Genomic DNA, 15,892 nt, shown 5'->3' with positions numbered 1-15,892 from the left:
TGTGTGTGCACACATGCACGCACACAGAAACCTTCTTACAAAATGTGACCTGTGCTCTGCCTGGCAGTGCCGAGAGCTAAGCTCCTGCCAGTCTCGGTGGAAGCATTTAAAAGTAAATATCTCAGGATTTTTCACCCAGAAAATATTCAGGTCATGCTCTTACAGGGCTGTACAGTTTTTTTTCCCTAGTGCATGTATGATAGTTTTGGCTTAAGAAGTGTCCTGTGCAGGAGTAGGATCTATGGAGATAGGTCTGTGTGACTGGCAGGTGAGATGTTGTCAGTCAGAGTCTGATTTAGAGATTGCTCTTGACAAGTTAATTCCTGGGATCTGGGCCTCAATAATGAGCCAAGAATCCACAAAGAAGAGGTTGATGGGCTCTCTGACTGCTAAGCTTTCAACATATGTCTAAAAAAAAAAAGCAATACAATTGAAATAAAATTGATACACATGAGATGCACCCATGTCTGTCTCAACTGTATCGTCTTATCCAGTAACAGATATTGCCTCACCTTAAAAGTTCTGACTCAAATTATTTTGCACCCAAACTCCTGGTAAATTCTCCTGTGTTGAGATACTTGGTGCTTGACAGGGGGTGATAAAATAGAGGGAGAACTGGTGCTGTTTAGTGATACTGGAAGAAGGGGAGCCTGGATGTTAATGCATTTGTTTCTTGGGAAAGAACTGGCATTCTGTCTTGTGCATTTTCTGTCTTGGTACTTCAGAAAAGAAGCTCCGGTTTCAATGCAGAGCTCTCTTTTGACCTGAGATACCAAGTCCTTAACTTTAAATGATCTTTCATGTGTGTGCATGTTCTCAGACAGTTGAAGAAGAAGCTTTAATCAAAAATAACAACACGTGTAAAGACTTCCTTATCGAGGCCATGAAGTATCATTTGCTTCCTCTGGATCAAAGGCAATTGATCAAGAATCCCAGAACAAAGCCGAGGACTCCCGTTAGCCTGCCAAAGGTAAGCTGAGTTCCCTTCCAAAAACAGGAGGGAAAATGTCACTTCGTGACACCTCTCACAGTATAACTGGTGGCGTTTTCTGTCTTTGAAAGGAGCTTATGTGCTTACCACAGTACTTTTACTAACTCCTAATTGTTTTCTTTTCAATTGCTCTGAGCCCATTAGAGGAAAGTCTGAGAGCAGGATGTGTGCTGTATTTCCTATATATTATGGCCAGTCCTCAATCCTTTTGTTGGGTGAGCAGCATGGGGAGGGAACTGCTTGGAGAATAGGCCCTGTCATTTTATAATTGGTGCTGCTTGGATGCTAGGGGTTAATGCATGTGCAGCTATCATCTGCTGAGGCTGAGCAGGGCTGCAGACACAAGCAAAAATCAGCTGAGGTCAGATCTTAATATTGTCAGTGAAGATAACAGGAGTTTACATCAGTTTTGTTAAAGAGCAAAAGTCATTGATGTGGAAGGGGAGCGTGCCATCACCTGCTGGGGAAATCAGCTGGAAAAACGGATCTTGGTTGAATAATGCTACTCGTAATTCTTTGAATCGCTTTACTCCCTCTTCTGGTACTGCCTATACCCACTGCGGGTGTATAATTAAGTTTGATAAATGCGAAACCCACAGAGGAAGCAATATCTCTGCTCCTAAGGACAGGGCTCTGCTCTCAAAACATTTTGTCAGCCACAAGTGGTTTGGGGAGCGACTGTTGCTCCTGGAGCTATGGCCTGAGGATCAGTGACCTGCAGTGACAGCGGCTGCAGGCAGCTGCCTGGAGAGCTGCTGAGGTTTCTGCGGGTTCCTGGTGCTGTGGTGGAGCCCTGCTGGGGAGGATCACCATTGGTGCCTGTCATTTTTCTGTCTCCTTACTCAGAAGGCAGCAAAGCAGGAAACAACGGCAACCAGACATGTGAGCAGGAAGTCTGAAGCAAATTTCAATAGACTGAAAGCAGCTACTGAATAAATAATCCTTGTTACTCCCTGCGTTTGTCCCGGAGGCATGTGATGCTCTGGCCTCTGCTTTGTTAGTGAGGAGAAAATGACAACAGAAACTGTTTAACCCGTGCCCCGGAGATAAATGCAGTTCATCGTAATGTCTCTCACCAGACTGTCACTGAAGTTATTAACAAGCTTTTCAGAGATTGTAAGATGTCAAAACCACACTGTGTTATTTTTCTAAGGACAAATAATAGGGAGCCTGTTCTGTGGCATGGCATATGTGATCTATGCTATGAGGGAGTGTTCAGATGTTCAGTTACTGAAAGGATTGTCAAGAAATTGCAGTTCTGTAGAGACGTCAGTGTGTTTGTCTGTTCTACCTGCTGGCACTGAGGTGGAGTTGGTAGAAGATAGCTTTGGGGGCATCATGAAGGGCCACGTAACCCTTCGTCAAGGACTAAAGAAGTTAAGGATGGAAAAATGAATGGTGATCCAGTGACTTCAGAGGTTCTCAATGTATTCTTTAGCATGACTTGTGAGTACAAACCCAAGTTTTCTGTGGGTCTGTTCTCCCTTTTTTTTTTTTTAACTGTAAAGAGATGGGAGAAGGTGCTGATCTTCCAGCAGTCCAGTTACTGAGAGACTCTGAGCTCATTCCTGCTGTGAAACCCCTCAGGTCTGTAATTGTCTGAAGCTCTGTAGCTTTCCATGGGAGACTGTTACACAATTAGCAGTTAGACTGCTAACTTGGACTGAATTTGCTTTCTAAGGTCGTGTTTCCATCTTCCTAGATCAAGCAGTTCACTGTTTTCATACTCGTGCAATACTTCAGATGCTTGTCTGGCCCTGTACTTTTAAGGCAGCTGCGGTGGGGGTTGAGCTCCACACCTGAGTGACCTCAAGTGTTGATCTTATCTCCTCAGCTACCCACAGCCGCCTTGCAGAGGCTAAAGCCAGTACCGTCTGCTCTTTGACTATGTTTGAAGCCCACTTATCTCGCTTCCAGCTCCTTGGCCTTGTAAAAATCACACTGTCTTGGGCAGTGTTTGCTCCTGCTGTTCCCTGTGATAAGGGAACGAATCCTCCTTTTCCATAGCTGTGAAGGGGCAGAAGGAAACGTGTTCGGAACAAAGTACAGGTAGAGACATTTGTGAATGCTGGATGTTTGGACACTGCCTGTGCATGTGTCAGTGGGCTCTCGAGCTGAGAGCTGCTGGTGGCAGGCAGGACAGATCTGGGAAGGATCACACTGCACATGGTCCATGTCTTCTTGTTTTCCCCCCGTGTCCTCTGCTCACTGTTGCTAGAAATGGGAGCTGGGTCTAGGTGGACTCTTAGACTGACCCGGCAGAGGATTTCTTATGCCCCTGAGATTTGCTGTTGATTACCTTCATGTAGATTTTTCTTTTCCCTAACGTGAGGAATTTAAGGCTTAATTACTAGATTTGCATCAACACACGTCGCAGCCAGAGGCCCTAATGAAGCTGACAAATCACTTCCTTCAGCAGTCCAGCATCCCTGGGTCTTAATAGTCCTGATTTCCCCAAGTGTCATCTTCCCTGCAGGTGGCAATACAGCTGTCAGGTTTTGTTTGCTAAGTGGCATCGATTATTTTTAGCACCACCATGGAGATAATGACTAAAGAGTGGGCTGGCTGTGGAAATTACGCTGGAATCTTCTTCACTTAAAAGTATTTCTGCAGTGAGTCGTGCACGCACCGTGGTACAAAGCAATTCTGTGTTTTGGGGGGAAATAGAGCAGGTTGCCCGCTTTGGAAATGGTGAGGAAGGGTTAATGGGGGCTGCCACGCTTAGTTTGTATTAAAAGGTAAACAGTTTTACTCCCCCAATAATAGAATTGACTTAAATAGTTGTCTCTGCTGAGGCTTTTGGTGGGCTTGCAGCATTTAGGTGGCAGCTGCTCTAGACCAGGTTGTGCTGATGGTTTCTTTTCAGAGAGCAGCTGCCTGGGCTGATGTCTGAGGTGTCCCAGCTCTCATCTTCCCTCTCCAGGTGATGATTGTGGTGGGCGGGCAAGCGCCCAAAGCCATTCGCAGTGTGGAGTGCTATGACTTTGAGGAGGAACGGTGGGATCAGGTTGCTGAGCTTCCCTCCCGGAGATGCAGAGCAGGTAATGGGAATGTTTCTTACAGCCTTCTTCATTTTCCCTGTGCAGCTTTTCAGGGCTGGACAGTTGTGTCCTCAATCCCTTCAGCCTTCCTCTCTGCCCCCAGTCTCAAACTGGGCTCTTTGCCATTCCTTGTCTTCTTTCACTATGCACATGTCCTTCACATTCAGGTGGATGCCCTGTTTTTATAGGCGTTGTGTCTGCCTGTCCCCTTGCTTCATCATCTCTCTCTCCTGGTTGTTCCTCGGTTTTTCCTCCTCCTCCTGTCCCGCTGGCTGTGGAAACCCACAGACATCCAGTTTTCCTAGCTGGTTTCCTAGTGAAAATCACAGGAGCTGAGTCAGGCCCTTGCTGTGCTAAGGGGGTGATGGAGAATGGATCTGTAAGCTGAGTGTTCATCTGAAGATGTATGAGATGGATGTGAATGTGGATCACCATTTGGTATCCTCTCTGACTCAGAAAAACCTTTCATTCAGATCTGAAATCCATCTGTGCCTTCTGTTGCTGTGTGTTTATGTGCATTTCACTATCCTTATGACATGTATTTTATCATGCTTGGCTCCAGAGCTCCTAACCTGCAGAAAATGCTCAAGGCTTGCACACGTTCTGCTCTTCCCTGCTGTCTTACACACCCTGGCAGACATCTGATGATACTTGGCTCCTAAGCTGTTTGTAAAACCTCCATAAAATCTCTCTCCTCTTTTACCAGGTGTTGTATTTATGGCTGGCAATGTTTATGCTGTCGGGGGCTTTAACGGGTCGCTGAGGGTACGCACCGTCGACGTGTATGATGGCGTGAAGGACCAGTGGACCTCCATAGCCAGCATGCAGGAGAGAAGAAGCACTTTAGGAGCAGCTGTGCTCAACGATCTCCTGTATGCAGTGGGCGGCTTTGATGGCAGCACAGGTAGGTGGCTGAACAGAAACCAGGCAGTGCCTGATCCAAAACAGTGTTTTCAGAGCCCCCAGCAAAGTTTGCAGAGCTTGAGTGAGGCTCCAGAGCAATTTCTCTAGAGAGAATGAGCCAGAGACTGGGCATATTGTGTTGTACCTAACCATATGCTCGCTCTGACCCTTCAGTAATTGCAGCATGTGTCACCAAGGCTTTTTTCCTGTAGTGATACGGTTCTTTCAGTGTTGTTCTTTATGTGAACATTCTTATTCTGTTCTTATAAAAGGGATTTTTCCCAGTTTTAGTTAAAATTTGCATAACATGAATGAAATGTGAACAAGGCCATTTATGGAGTATGTGTGTCTGGGAGTTAGTTTGGCATAAAACTGCATGTTTAGATTGACACCTCTGCTGTAGAGCCTTGCCACTTGGTTAAGCCTTAAACTGACTATCTCAGCTGGTGCTGAGTACAATAAAATAGGGTCTGGGGTAATTTTTAAACCTTTGTGTGGACATTTGATAGTGCATGAAAGAATGTGGACTTTTGGGCTTGTAATCTGGACTCTGCTCCACTTTGGTGTCCCGGAACAGGGTCTATGTGATAACAATTTTTCCAGCTGCTGGAGAAATGGTGTTAACATGCTGGCCCCAGCCCGAAAGGAAAGGGACTGCAAAATTGGGTTGTAGGAGTGTGGGGGGAATTACAGGCTGGGGAGGAGGTGGAAGGCAGATGAAAGTGCAACACCAATCTTTTTCTCTTCTCTTTTTTTTTAATTAGAAAACCTGTGTATCCCCTTTTTAACTAGGTCTGGCATCAGTTGAGGCCTATAGCTATAAAACCAATGAGTGGTTTTTTGTGGCTCCCATGAACACAAGAAGAAGCAGTGTTGGAGTTGGAGTTGTGGAGGGTAAGAACATCAGCAGCCATTTCTACCAAGCAAATGTTACTGTGTCAAATGGGGGCCTGAACGGTTAAATGCAGCAGGAAGCAACTGAAGGATCTGTTCTTTAAGTTGTCTTCAGTTGGTGAAGATTTATTATATACGACATAATCTTTGTAGCTTTTTTCCATTCTTCTTATCTTGTTGAAAAATCACGTGTAGCTTTCCAAGAACCTCAGACCTGTATGAGACCAGCCCGTGCTTTCTGTGCATGCCATTAGGTGTGTGCCAGTTTCTGTGAATCTTATTCTTCCTGAGCTGCTGCTGGCTGATAAAAGCAAACTGTCATGCAGTGTGCGCTGTTGCCATCAGCAGACAGTATGTGGAAAAAGCACTCATTGCAGAAAATCTGCTCAGCGAGAGAACAGGAGCATAGTTCATCCCACAGCCCCAAGCTGGTGGTTTGGCAAGAATACTAAAACCTGTGTTTATTGACATCAGGCTTTCAGGCATGCATGGCATAACTTAGGTTCGTAAATGACCAGGGACTGACGATAGCAAACGCTGATACTGAGGCAGCCTGGGAATGAGGTAGGCGAGGTGAGCGGGGAGGGTGCTTTGAGGATCGCAGCAGCAGCTGTTGGCACGGATGTGTCAGCACCCAGCTTGAACGAGCTGGAACTGAGCAACTTGGTTGGGATCCAGGAGAAGGAGCAACTTAGATAGGAACCTTTTGCTTCATTTAGCAAAATCAGTTCTGAAGCAAACGAAACGTTTTGTTTGACCTTATCTTTAGCGTGGCGTAACAGTTTCCAATTAGTATGGTGTGGAGCAGGCAACAGCACAGGAGGAGCACAGTTGCAAAGATCTGATGATTACAGCCTGAGGAGGCTGTGAGTGGAGCTGTGTACAAAGCTAGTAGGGGGTAAAGGGAGACAAGGAGAGTGTATGAGTGTGAACGAGGTTTTTCGTGTAGCATCAGTCTTGTTTCATGTATGGTGTAGTCCCGTGACGTCTGATAATACTCTTATATTCTCGTTAGGTAGCTGTTGTCCAGGTTTCATTGAGTTGAGTTGCAGGGGGGATAAACATACCGTGCTGTGAAGGTCTCCTGGGATTTCTTCTGTCTTAAGATCACTTGGCATGAGTAAGCAGGCTGGCTTCAGCTGTCCTAGCAGCATTGGTTTGTTTTGGTTTGGCCCAGAATCTTCAAAATTGGGTCTAGGTTTCCATGGAGGTATTATATTAAGAAGCTATTGCCTATTTATTGCTCATGTGATATTGTAATTAATGTACAGTACCGACCTTTGACAGCTCACCTTGTTATGTAGCACCTGAACAGGAGGAAACGCTTGATCAGCAGAACGTGCTTTGATATTACCTCTTCTCCAGGGCCAACAAGTCATTTGGAAAACCCTCTGGGCTTTTGGCTTCTAATTAAGCTGCTGTTGTGATGTTTCCTTAACTTAGTTGACAGCTTTTACAGCTTTAAAACCAGGCCTGCCTGTCTGTGAGTCTACTTCAGATCCTTTCAGTAGGGTTTTCCCCAGACATGCCAGCACGTTTGGGCAGGTCTCTCAGGGCTTCAGCCAGGATCTGTCCTCACTCGGGGCCGTCAGTCATAGCCGTAAAGCTAATAATGCCAATGTTTCTCTCTTCCAGGTAAGCTCTACGCTGTGGGTGGTTACGATGGAGCGTCCCGTCAGTGCCTTAGTACCGTAGAGCAGTACAACCCAGCCACGAACGAATGGACCTACGTAGCTGACATGAGCACTCGGCGCAGTGGTGCAGGTACTGGCCCCAAGATGTGTTCTTAAAAGGGGATAATCACTGGGCTCTCCTCTGTTCATGGAAAGGAAGGAAAAATATGCTTCAGTATTGCTGGGTTGGCAAGTGCAACCTGTTATTTTCCCCCCTCCCATGAGGAGGAGAAGAGCCATAATTGCTTGGAAGCTCTCTGCAGCTCTTCTGACTTCATTAAAATCTGCCAAATTGAAATTAATTTCTAGATTAATGAAATAATGTTCAGTGTTTCTAAGTAGCTTTTCTAACAGATGCATCTCACTTGTAAGCAGAGAGTTGCCTTTCCACGTTGTCAGCTGCAGGCTTAGCCAAGGACTGGAAAGTCATGCTGCTCTGCCTTCTCTTTGCTGTCGTTTGGAGGTTGCCAGGTGGATTTTCCTTCTGGATCTTCCCTGATTCTCCTGGTGCAGCACATCTGCACTGGCTGACCTGCAGACCAAGTCAAGGCAACAGAATTAAACTCAAATGTCCCCTCCTAAAACTTTTTTTTTTTTTTTTTTGTATCTTTGCTGGCTGGAAAAAAGGATTGGATTGTAGTCTTGATGCCTGTAGTGAGATAGATTTCAGTGAGTTTTCTTTGCTCAAAACACTCTGCTCTGAGCCCTGCTTTGAGAGCACAACTACGAGCAGCAAGTTTAGTGTTACGAATGCTCTTCCTTGCCTGCCTAGTAGCCTTGCAATTTGCTTTTCCCAAACTGAAAGCTGAGCACATCAAGTTCTGGTTGTGACCCAAGTGCACGGCATTTGCCCCTCCAGCAGGCACCGGGAAGGGGCTGATGATGACACCAAAAGCGGTGCTGCGGTGCGAGCTGTTTGTACAGCTCAGGAAAGGAAATCCGTGCTCGGAGCTCCCGGCATTGCCGTCCCTATGCTGACATCTAGCGGAGGAGAGGACGAGCATCCCCAAATCCCGGCGGTGACCCCAGTGCAGGCAGTGCTGGAGGAAAAGGCAGTCCCCTCCCGGCAGGGATGGCCACTCTGCCTGTGTCCCTGTCTCACTACACAGGGAGGCTTTTCAGGTGGAGAAGCCTTAGAGTGTTTACTTGCTTAGATTAGCTTATGGACTTTTTAAAGTATTAAATTGTTGTTAACAGCTGAGCATAGGCAAATGCTGACTGGCACAAAGGCAGCAGGAAGAGCAAAAATAGAGCTGCTGGAAATGGCAATTAGGCTAAAAGCAAGTTTGCCCCATGGCAGAAAATATCAGGCAGGTAAGGATAAAGATGGGTGAGGTGCAGCAGTCTGGAAAGCCAAAGGGAAGAGAGAGCAAGTCAGTCTAAAGAGATGAAATAAATGTGAAAAAACATTGTGAGACAGACATTGTGAGGACTCAGCCCTGGAAAACAGGGTTTCCTCTATATGTTTGGCTAATGCTGGCTCTGTTTGGCAGGTGTTGGTGTTCTCAGCGGGCTGCTATACGCCACTGGGGGGCATGACGGTCCCCTAGTAAGGAAGAGCGTGGAAGTGTACGATCCGGGAACAAACACCTGGAAGCAAGTAGCAGACATGAATATGTGTAGAAGAAATGCAGGTAACCACAATATACATTTCTGTAGTGCTTAGTTGGAGTTGTCTGTGGTTTTTCCTGTGGCTGTTGTGCTAGTAATAGAAGTAGTATTGCAAAAAAGTAATAAAAATGGAAGATGAGGTATCTGCTAGGGAATGAATCAAAGCGTGGCAGGCAATGTTGTGGGGGAGAAGTTAGCCCACGTCTAACTGTCTGCACTCTGCTTTGAGGTGTGTGTGCAGTGAATGGTCTCCTCTATGTGGTGGGAGGAGATGATGGTTCCTGCAACTTGGCCTCCGTGGAGTACTACAACCCCATCACGGACAAGTGGACGCTACTGCCAACCAGCATGAGCACGGGGAGGAGTTACGCAGGTACATAGTCCATGGGAGACTTGACTGTGGGGTTATTCATAAATCTGAGGCCTGTGCCTCCTGAAGCTGTAACCTTAAATTTGTGTGTGCTTTATGTGGCCTAGCTTTTGCAGCATGTTCTTAGCCACATTGCAACCCAGGAGTTGCTCCTATAACTGTGTGTCTGCCCCTTAAAACAGGTGTGGCTGTGATTCACAAACCATTGTGACACACAATGAAGCCAATGCGAGGAGCAGAAGTGAAGTGGATCCAGCTAGGTGGTGTTGGGAAGATGACCGAGCTCTGACTTGACCCATCTCATTGCTGTTACAGTCTTCGCATGACAAGTGATACGTTACAAACATCATCTGCTCTGCGGTGGAGTGCTTAGCAAAGTGAAAATCCCTCTGGGGACGTGTTCCATGCTAGACACGAGGTGTTGCTTGTTATATGTGGTGCAATCAACTGTTTTTCTCAATGGCTTGTGTCATGGGATAAACACTGTGCTTTGAACTGCAGGCACTGAATTTCTTGTGTGAAACAAAACTGCTACGTTTGGGCATGTGAGTAAAAAATGAACACTTCTGGATTTCTTCACTACTGATGCTCCGTACACATCATTGGTTGAACTCTTTGCTCACTGTGCCTGGAGGGTGGACTTTACTACTGACAGTGGAAACTTCTGAGTACCAACTGAGAAAAGCAGTCAGCAGAAATGTACTGGAACAGGGTGCTCTGGCTTGATTGTGACGCTGTCTCAGTCATATGTTTGTATATGCCACTGGACTACTGTATGTATCCCTGAAATACTTGTTGTATGGTGGAAATAAATACCGTGTGATTTTTCTACTTGCCATGAATGATGTTTCCTGTACATGCTGGGACATCCCGGGCTCTGCCTTCTCTGGGGCTGACGTCTCAGCAACTCCACCACACAAAACATCTCAACCCCAGAAAGTGTGCTGCTCTGACATGGTTTATTGCTCCTGTGAAACAAATACTGCTTGAATAGAAACTATTCCTTACCCCCGTGTTTCCCTAGTGTTGCCAGCTGTGCTGAAAGCCCCTGTTCTAACTCTGTCCAGCATTTCAATGCCATTTCATAATAGAGCATATGTGAGTCAAATATCTTATAGTGCCATTAACGTAGACACCACATGCAGTGAGAACCCTCTGCCTCCTGAACACTGATTAATGAGCAAGGTAAAATACCTGCAATGTCTTAATGCTTCCAGAGGATGGAGATCTCACTAATCGATGTCATTGTAACTGGTATTTTAATCTTGCCTGTACTGAAGGTGTTCTGTTAGTATGAAGATTTTATCAGATTACTCAAAACAGAAAAATCTAGATCCAGCTACACTGTAGTTGTCTTGTTTACATCCTGAATTCTTACAGTTTTCTGTCTGAGAGGATATTTGGCTTTCAAGTACCTTTGTTTGACTCCTTGTGAGCTCTGACATGCTTCTGCGTACAGCAGTGGACTCCCAGAATATTCCTCAGCTAAAGTGAACTGATGAAGAAAACTCTTTTCTCATTTTTTTTCCTCTTCTTTCCCAGCTTTCCCAGCTCACTTAACTTTGATTTATATTGCCTTTCGTGAGGGCTTATCTCACTCTTGCTCCCTGTAGACCAGCTGAGGCTTTCTGTCATGGGCATCTGGCCTGCAGAACCGTATCTGCCTGTGTTGCTGTCGAGCTTCAGCACTTACCACTGCTCTTCTTCTGGTTTATTTCTCCGTGGATCTCTTGTCAAAAACACTCGAGGCAACCTTCTGCACTAGAAAAGAAAAATACTTAAAAATTGATTTCAGGGGGATCTAAGGCTAAATCATCTTGTGCAGCTTTAAGAGGGCTGTACGTTAGTTCTGTAAATAAGAACACTTCTAGTGTTTGAGTTGATGTGGTCCTCGTAACATGGGTGCCTGCTCACTTTGGGGTAAACAGCGTTTGCTTTTGCTGCTTCAGGTTGCACAGAGGAAGACTGATCAGGAGGAGTGTTAGCTAGTACCTGCTCCTCTTTGGATGCTCTTGTGTTTGCAAACAAAAGCAAACTGTCCACAGGAATTGCAGTACTATTCTTGGGATCTGCCCTTCTACTGTATGTCAGGTCAGAGGTTTTGAAAATAATAATGAAAAATTAATCTTTCCTGTAATACCCTTTAAGCCTCTTGCATTGGGTTCTATGATCTGCAGTGAAATGTGCCAAAATAATAGTATAACGTGCTGCTCTTTTATGGTGGTTGGTCTTACTGTAGGAGCTATTGAGGTTGGTAGGAATGTGACCAAGACAAGCTGGTGTCAGATTGGAGTCCTGAGGTGCATCTTTACAGTGAGGTAAGCAAGATGATGCCTTGCTTGGGACTGATTGAAATTTGCTACCCCAAAAGCTGGTTAGGAGGTGTTCCCCTTCCTGCAGCTTGTGGGAATGAGACAAAATGGGATAGGCAAAGCGTTTTGGTCTGAGTTAGCGCCTCTTATTTGACTGGGATAAGTATACCCTGACAGCCATTTCTTTATAAACCTTTTTTGCTTATAAGAGAAACAGTTTTTGGTGTCTTTCTGCTTATTGTAAAATGGCATTTAGTCATGCTGCTGGCCAAGACCTGTGGCTTGCTGGACAGAGCTAGGACTCGGCACTGGCCAGTCATCGCTGATGGTGATCCTGGCCGCAGCCATTCCTCCTCTGCAGCAAACACGTTGCTTTCTTTCCTTCTCAAATGTTGCAGTGTTATGCAAGTCAAGTGACCTCGTTTTCCAGCTATGCAATATGAACAACTGTAACACATGACGAACCAGCTGTATCCCCTCCCCTTGAGATGCTTTTTGAATTTGTCTGTCTTTGGTGTGTTGTTCCTTGTTTGTATCGTTCGTTCTGAGCACCTGAGCCAGGTCCTTTAAAGATTGCCTTTTTCTAGGACTGAAAACGTAGCATTAGTGCTAACAAATTTTACTGTAAATATTTTTATAAGAATTTTAAATAATTTTTTGGATTGCTTTTTATGGTCATCAATGACGTTTATGTTAAATCCTGGATCTAATTCTTACACTCCTGTGCAAGTTTTTGCTGGCCATGACGTAGGTGTGAATTTGTATGTTTTCTGCACAAGCAATTAAATGTTGTAACCAGGGTCTGGGACAGCTCTTATGTTGATTCTGACATAGTAGAAGGACAGCATCGGGCTCAACATTATGGAATAAATTAAAATCCATTACCTCAGTCACCACTATGCTCTTAGATTATTAGCTTATTTCAAACCAATTTCAATAATTTAATTTTCTGCTGCTGTGTTTGCTTTCCGGGCAGCTTGGTGGCCAAGCTGTCTCTCGGTGGTTTCATTTCTCATCTCTCCTGTGTGAGTGCAGCATTGCTTGAGGATGGAGGATGCGATGCACAACACAATGACACGGGTTGCCAAAAATACTGGAATTATTGCAGGTTTTGTAAAAGCTTTAAAACGGAATTCAGGCTGCTTCCTCCGCTTCCTCCCAATGGTCCTTTTTGAGTTTGAAGGCTTTCCTCAGCACGGGCCTGTTGCTGTCCCCACTGAGGGATTATGGCCTTGGGTTTCCACAAGGGGACTTTGCTCTTCTGGTGAAAACATCTCCAGGGATGTGCACCCACAGAACCCGACAGCAGCACTTGTGGGTACGCGCTTGTGAAGAGGCTCACACGCGGCTGGTTTGCAAAACAGTCAAGCATATGTAAAGCAGGATATATTTGCCTCAAGCAATCTGTTGTTTAAACAAGTTTGAATCAAGTCCATCTTTTCCATTTGTGCCTAATAGATAAATTGGGGGTGATTAAAACCAATTTCCAGTTCATTCAGTTTTTCCAAATACTTTTTTTGTACAGATGTGTACAGCACTGTAATTACCATAAATATACTTGGCGGCATTTGCATGACAACACCATGAAAGCTTAATACTGTTCTCTTGTTTGCAATGTTTGGAGACAAAAATCCTTAATATCCCGTGATGTGTGATGCCTAATTCATCAAGCTAACGTGATGGTTCCGCAGATAAATGCAGCTTGTTTTTAACCTGTGGGATTCGTTGCTAATAAAATGTTGTACCGGAGCAGTTGCCCCCTTGGCTTGGCATTGTGCTCATAAATAACATCCACGTACCCATAATCAGTTGCTCAAAGCTACAGCGTTTGGGAGGATGTTAGACATTGTAGTCTGGAAATGAATGAATTCATTTTTTTCCCCCCTCTGCCTTTATCTTTATTTCTGGGTTTATAAATTTTCCTCTACAGTGACAATAAATAAATGTGGAGAATTTTAACGTGTACTTTTTATGTATTAAAACAAAACAAAAACCTTTAAGAACAATAGAAGATTGTATAATTTACCTGGGTGTGAAATTCTTGGGTTTTGTAAAGCAGACTTTGTTGGTTCAACAGCTGACAGTATAAGTCAGTATAAGATGGTTGAAGCTCATTTTTTTAATAAACAATTTGTTTGTGTGAAGGATGAAGGACGTTGCAAAGCAATTCTCTTTGACAGCTGCCTTGTCCAGCGTGATGAACAATGCAGGGACTGGTCTTCACTGACGTATTTACATTATAACAAAATCACGTTGTAGTTCCCCGTACTTTAATTTGAATAAAAAACAGCCTAACGCAACTCCTCGGGGTCTGTTTTGATTTTGTCAGCTTCTGACAGCAAGGGACATTCTCATCACTCTATGGGGCTTTTTTTCCTCTTTAATACAATTACAGACTCTGGGTTTAGTTTGTCCTTGTGTGTGGGATGTGTTTATTCTCCTGCACCCCAAAAGCTGGAGGCACAACAGATGGGGCTGCCTGGCATGGGGTGACTCACCAGAGTTGGGCTTTCCAGGCCACCACTGAAATTCCTCAAAATAGCTGAGTTTCTGGGATGAGCGCTTATAAAAAAGATGAAAGAAAATGTGAGAACCTCCACATTTACCCCCATAGGCTTGTTATTTCCTAACGCATTTCCCACACCACTGGAAAGACAACACATTTAACAGGTAGCACAACTCAGTTTGTTTTACGTTACGTCTCACTGAGCTCACTGGTTTTCCAGCAATGCTCCTCGTGCTGCCTCTGTTAGTAACGATGTACAACACTGGATTTACCATGCGGGATCCTGAAATTTAACTTTCGGATGAACACTGGTAATGTCATGTTGTGGGTTGCTCTGTGCAGCTGGAGGAATTTGCAAATACTCCTGATTTTATTTCAAAATGACTGGCAAAGAATAATTGCAATTAAAAAAAAAATTAATCTATTGGAGGCTTCTGGAAAAAAAAAAAAAAGTATATAGGAAGGACTGCTACAGAAATGTTGCCATGAGCTACCCGGGGCTCCCAGAGCATCCCGCGGTTGCTCCGTGATTAACGCTCTCGCTTTGGGTAAAGTTATGCTGCTCTATAAACAAGCACAAAATCACTTAACTACTTAGTGACGCGAAATATTCTAAGAAATTTGCCAAAGTGATTAATGCTAATGTTCTTGTTCAGCAAATTGAATGAGATTTAATTGGCACAGCTGCTGGAGCTCAATGCATTTGATTTGGCCCCAATTTACGAACTGTATTATCATGAGCCTGCCACTTCTCCTTCTTTCATTGCAAACCTCGGCAGCCCCTGCTCAGCATATTGCTCAGTAAATTACAAGTCTTAAAAGCAAGACCCTGGTTGCACTCAGCCAAGCTTGTAAAGGGGCCCTTTAAAGGACGTGCAATGCCTGTCCCAAAGGCTCTGTTCTTCTCTTGAGCATAAGAGATCTGAACGTTAGTTTTGATTGTCAGCCCCTTACTTCATATTATCATTTTTCTGCATTTTTTTTCACCCAATGCTGAGTTTGTCTCACTGGGTGAATGTCAAAGTGTAATTTAAATCATGTACTTGAACTCAGAGTTGTATTGGGACAGAAACATACCCTATTTGATATTTCTTGAGGATTTTTGAACACAAACCCTTTCTGCTGGTTAGCCCCAGGCCAACATCAGAAACATTACTCCTGTTTGGAAGACATTTTTTATCTCATTACAACCCAGTACATAACCTTTTCTCCCCAGGAATAGGTGTATCCTTCCACCCCGCATTTCACTCCACAGAGCTCAGCCGTCCTGAACCCACCTGAAGAAATCACCAGGCTCTGATTTTCAGCTGGAGGAATAGGAAACACCACATGGATTGGTGTTTTTACAGAAAATTTTAATTACTTATTTTACTCACAGCCAAATCCCTTTCTGATGGCCCATTCTGCCTCCTTGAAACCTTCCTACCCGGAATATTTTGTCTTCTGTTTGTAACGTGAAACATCCTACAGATGTGGTGCCGGACTCCTGTGCCTGCAAAGTCACCTTGTGCAGGAGGGCAGCCTGGCGAGCCTCCCCACCAGCTGGAGCCAGGACCACCACAGCCAAATTAGAGTTCAGGCCTTAACGAAT

The 15,892-nt window shown here is 44.7% G+C and overlaps 1 protein-coding gene across 4 annotated transcripts in view; it reads left to right on the top strand.

Moving 5' to 3' along the window:
- KLHL3 (kelch like family member 3) overlaps positions 1-10,314 on the top strand; it is a 41,171-nt gene extending 30,857 nt beyond the window's left edge. For all 4 annotated transcript variants that reach the window (XM_068697950.1, XM_068697951.1, XM_068697952.1 and 1 more), the window contains 8 exons: positions 821-970; positions 3,915-4,032; positions 4,739-4,936; positions 5,728-5,829; positions 7,465-7,593; positions 8,996-9,136; positions 9,343-9,486; positions 9,666-10,314. In XM_068697950.1, the coding sequence (XP_068554051.1) occupies positions 821-970; positions 3,915-4,032; positions 4,739-4,936; positions 5,728-5,829; positions 7,465-7,593; positions 8,996-9,136; positions 9,343-9,486; positions 9,666-9,694 (1,011 nt within the window). In that variant the 3' untranslated portion in view covers positions 9,695-10,314. The remainder of the gene's footprint in view (positions 1-820; positions 971-3,914; positions 4,033-4,738; positions 4,937-5,727; positions 5,830-7,464; positions 7,594-8,995; positions 9,137-9,342; positions 9,487-9,665) is intronic.
- Positions 10,315-15,892: the final 5,578 nt, after the last annotated feature.

This window comes from Anas acuta, chromosome 14 (genome assembly GCF_963932015.1).
Source record: "Anas acuta chromosome 14, bAnaAcu1.1, whole genome shotgun sequence".
In the NCBI taxonomy this organism is placed as follows: Eukaryota; Metazoa; Chordata; class Aves; order Anseriformes; family Anatidae; genus Anas; species Anas acuta.
Note: the sequence above shows the minus strand (reverse complement) of the source record. Positions and strands in the feature narration are given on the sequence as shown.